This window comes from Adiantum capillus-veneris, chromosome 30 (assembly GCF_014529385.1).
Source record: "Adiantum capillus-veneris isolate H3 chromosome 30, ASM1452938v2, whole genome shotgun sequence".
Lineage (NCBI taxonomy): Eukaryota > Viridiplantae > Streptophyta > Polypodiopsida > Polypodiales > Pteridaceae > Adiantum > Adiantum capillus-veneris.
The window spans coordinates 33048487-33052822 of NC_140960.1; the positions used below are offsets into that span (position 1 = coordinate 33048487).

Below are 4336 nucleotides of genomic sequence, written 5' to 3' on the forward strand. Positions count from 1 at the left end.
CTGCCGCTGAAACAGGAAGCCTGAATGAATTCTAGCTGGCCCTGGAAACTTGAAGCAGCTGCATGTGAAACTTCAGTGTTGAACTTCGCACATTTAGCCTGTCACTCTAAACTTTCAAGAGAATAGATATCAATGAGCAGTCACAGATGTTAAAGTCAAAAATGTCTGATTATGAGAAGCCTAGAGTTGATGTAGGAAGCCATGAACCATGTTAACATTTGAAGATTACATCCAAGACAACATCTCAAACCACAACAAACTATGATCCATTAGAGCTTAAGGCGACGAGCTTAGGGTTACAGATTGTCCAGTTCCCCATTCGGCAGCCATACATAGAACCACAGGCATGTAATAACATCGATCGGGACAAAAAGAGCATTAAAACACATTATGCTAGAGCGCAAAGGCAACATGCAACAAAAGAATACGAAGACATGCGCACCACATCTACCATCCAAAACCACCACTCTGGCTACCAACAGGTACAGAATTTGAGCCAGTTTGAAAAGACTTTTGATAGCTGCCTCCACCAAATCCTCCACGTCCTCCAAAACTTCTTCCTCCGAAGCCTCTACCCCCTGCAGCCGAGAAAGAGCTTCAAATCAAGGTTCACACTAAATTGATACTCATTCAACTAACCATTGATAAAAACTCATACCTCCACCATAACTCGATCCTACCAAGGACTCCAAGGCTGGTTTTACAACTTGACCCGCCTCTTTCAGAATTGCTACAAGCTCCCGTGCGTGCTTCGCATTTGCTGCTGTAAAGAAAGTATATGCTGTACCCTTCGCACCAGCTCGTCCCGTTCTTCCAATTCTGTGTACATAGTCTTCACATGATCCAGGAAAATCATAATTGATGACGAACTTTATGTCCTTAACATCTACATCCAAAATCACATAGCTTACAGGCAAATCATGAATAGGATCAAACCTACAGAATGGAGAGTTCAAAGCAAGAGGTCATCATACCCAAGCCCCGAGCTGCAACATCTGTTGCTGTCATTATGGGGCTATTGCCAGATCTAAATTCAGAAAGAACCCAATCTCGTTCAGCTTGACTCTTATCACCATGGATAGATAAAGCTGCAAATCCATCCATTCGGAGTTGTCTAGTAACTTGATCACAACCCCTTTTTGTTTCCATAAATACGATCACTTTACTTCCATCCATCACACGCTCCAGTAAATCTGCCAGCCTATTATGAAGTTTCTGGTTATGGTGTAAATGTGAAACAAATCATCGATCAATTTGATAATGCATGATAAAGAAACTAACTTTGAGTATTTCTCATTCTCAGAAACAACTTCTACAATCTGTAGAATTGAATGATTGGCTTTCAGATCTTGTGAGCCAATGACAACCTGCAAATATAAATGTGCTTTCAAATCACGTCGTGTACAACTTGTAAAAGCAATACTCTATTGTGAAGATTAAAACTTGGTCTCTGGGTGTTAAAGACATGTAAATTAATTTTCTTATGGCCCTGTATAGTTCTAGGTCATGTGCCATGGGAGGAACTGGCCTGATTAGCAACAAAGTCGACTTAGCTGAGCTACCTCCAGGCAGGGGCTCATTAGTACTATGATTTGATCAGGCCGGCTCTTGGCAAGGAATGTGCAAAAGGCATTTAAATTCATTGACCAAGTCACAATTTAGCATATGCATGAGGACAAGGCTTGTCCTTGTTACATAGCAAAGATGACAACAAAAGTTTTAGGACTATTGCCAGTACAAGCATACATTACCTACTCTGAGGAACTTCAAAAAACGATAACCTACTTTGTAAGGATTCTGAAGAAATTGTCTGGCTAAACCTTCAACTTCTTTAGGCCAAGTTGCACTCCAATACAAAGTCTGTCTGTCAGGCCGAATCTGCAGATGCCAATAATCAAGACAAACAGGACAATTATGAGAACAAGACTTACTATAGTTCAAGTCTATATGCATTCAAACCTGGGAGATAATTTTTCTTATTTGAGGTTCAAAACCCATGTCTAGCATTCGATCCGCCTCATCAAGGACAAGATATGTAACCCTACGAAGGTTGGTTTGTTTAACATTCAGCATATCAATCAAGCGGCCTGGCGTGGCTATGACTATCTCCGCACCTGTTAAAGCGTCTCTCTCTCTCTCTCTCTCTCTCTCTCTCTCTCTCTCTCTCTCTCTCTCTCTCTCTCTCTCTCTCTCTCTCTCTACCTTTTTGAAGATCCCTTATCTGCGGTCCCTTTGGTGCACCCCCATAAACACATGTATTCTTTATCTTTGATGAAGCCCCAAACTTTGTTGCCTCTTGCTGTATTTGAACAGCCAGCTCTCTGGTGGGTGCCAAGATGAGAACAATCGGACCATCACCTGGTGCTGCACTTACAGTGTGAACATGCCAAGTGCAGCATGAACATAGAATAAGTTAGTTTTTCAGGACAGAATAAATTTCAAGGCAGTGCAGTTTGTTTAAATATAAATAGACAAGGACCTACACAGTGCAGGCTGGGCATTGACATGAACGATGGCTGGTAATAGGTAGGCAAGTGTTTTCCCTGACCCGGTTACTGCAAGCCCTATAAGGTCCCTTCCTTTCAAAGCCATTGGCCAGCCCTGTGCTTGAATTGCCGTTGGTTCTTTGAAACCAGCTCTGAGGATACCTCCAAGAACATAATCTACACATCAAAACACCCCTAAGCTCAATCAAATGCACCACTCTTGGTGAAATGGAGTTGACAACTCCATAGCTTCAGACAAGCAGAGCAATAGAGAAACCGACCAGGAAAGGAAGGCTCCTCAAAGGAGCGAATGGGCTTGGGGATGTCATTACCCTCCACTACAATCTCTCGTTTTTTTCGGTAGGCAGCCACATCATTCGCTGTCATGGATAGCACACTGGAATGTTCCACATAAAAGTTCTTCTTAAATGGGGGAAGGCCTTGAAAGCTCTCTAGAGAGAGATCCACAGCATCCAAGTCTTGCTTTGTTCGAGCAGGAAAAGTTTCTCTTTTTACAGGCTTCCACTCTCCCCAACCTCCACCAGCAGCGGAACCAGAATCAGATTTTGTCGAACCATAAAGGGCCACACTTTTTCCCCCGCCCCATCCTCCATGTGATGGCTCTGGCTTTGACGTGTCTTTTCCCCCACCCCATCCTCCGCATTTTGGTTCTGCATCATCCTTGGCATTGCCCCATCCTGATCCCCAGCCAGAGCCCCCAAAATCACTGCATAATGGATGAATATCACTGACAGTTCATGGAAGAACTCAATATTTGCCTGCGCTTAGCACAATTCCAACAAAATGAAGTAAAGACGAGAGCTTCTGACTTTCCATACAAGTGGCTTACCTTTGGCGCTCTCGGAATGAAGAAGGATCGCCCCATCTGTCATCATACCCATTCATCTTTTAAGATCCTCTGATTACTGCAATGACGAAGCATCATCAGGTGAGCATATTGAGCTAGTCTTGGCTAGCTCCAGTAGCATAGACCCTGATTTACAGATGCGAAGTACTGTGGCAGCTACCACGTCACATACACAGATGCAAAAGTTTGCGAACGACTAACTGCAGCCGGGTAAAAACCATATAAAATACAATCAAAGTGACACTGGTACTGATGCGTCACTGACTGTGTAGCTATGGGGAGGTTTGCACAAGAAGGCCACGTAAAAAAGCAGCTGGAATTAAGGAGAAGCACGCTCTTACCTCAATGACGATCAGAAGACCGCAGCAGGTAACAACGCGTAGCCTTTGCTCGATACGCTGAGCAGAAAGGAGCCTCAGCTTTCAGCAGCAACGGCAGAAGGTTCGCTTGAGTCCAGACTCCAGAGCTTGCACGTGACCAAGAAAATGGCGTGACAATAGCTGGAGGGGGGGAGCCTCAGCTATGGCGGAAAATGTAGGTCTATTGCATGCAGAGAAGATGGCACGCTGCTCGGCTTTCAACTTTTCAAGTTTCAGCTAGGCTATGGTGAGGCGAAAGCTTTGCATGTTTAAAAGATGGCGCTTGTGCGTGATGGTCACTTTCACATTCAACACCTGCTCCACTCATAATGCCTTACTCCTAGTTTAAAACAGCCGCCCCTTTTCGAAGTCTAGGGCCTAGGCACCCCCATTCAGAGATTTTGGGTCCTCCCCCATGGCACTAATAAATAGCAAATGGTCCCGACTCGCAAGCACCGACCGGTGGGATCGACAATCGCGTGAGCCCCTGCAAAATCAATTGAACCAGTGTTCAGCCTCCTAGCCGCAAACCCGGAATAACTCAAGAGAACCTAGCACTCCAACCATTAGGAGTTGTGCTCCTTTGAGCAAGCATAAACATTGTTACAATAAACTTAACCCCC

The 4336-nt window shown here is 44.4% G+C and overlaps 1 protein-coding gene across 2 annotated transcripts; it reads right to left on the bottom strand.

Annotated features, from left to right (window-relative positions):
* Window positions 1–247: 247 nt before the first annotated feature.
* LOC147417767 (DEAD-box ATP-dependent RNA helicase 20-like) lies at window positions 248–4035 on the bottom strand. 2 transcript variants are annotated; one of them, XM_086506508.1, is made up of 11 exons: window positions 3696–4035; window positions 3337–3412; window positions 2768–3213; window positions 2484–2663; window positions 2203–2364; window positions 1960–2114; window positions 1786–1878; window positions 1282–1367; window positions 975–1201; window positions 659–886; window positions 248–578 (listed from the first exon to the last, which is right to left on the bottom strand). In XM_086506508.1, the coding sequence occupies exons 2-11, from the start codon at window positions 3390–3392 to the stop codon at window positions 448–450; spliced, it is 1764 nt and encodes a 587-aa protein (XP_086362634.1). In that variant the 5' UTR covers window positions 3393–3412; window positions 3696–4035; the 3' UTR covers window positions 248–447. The 2 variants fall into 2 exon arrangements, with proteins under 2 accessions (XP_086362634.1, XP_086362635.1); XM_086506509.1 differs by lacking the exon at window positions 1282–1367 and having other exon boundaries at window positions 975–1215.
* Between the last annotated feature and the right edge of the window lie 301 nt (window positions 4036–4336).

Bases quoted from the DNA above. Each gene is read 5' to 3' on its own strand.
- LOC147417767 (XM_086506508.1), bottom strand. From the start codon at position 3,392: ATGAATGGGTATGATGACAGATGGGGCGATCCTTCTTCATTCCGAGAG. The intron at 3,214-3,336 runs GTAAGCCACTTG...TCCATTATGCAG, and splicing joins TCATTCCGAGAGCGCCAAAG to TGATTTTGGGGGCTCTGGCT. The intron at 887-974 runs GTATGATGACCT...TTTTGGATGTAG, and splicing joins TGTTGCAGCTCGGGGCTTGG to ATGTTAAGGACATAAAGTTC.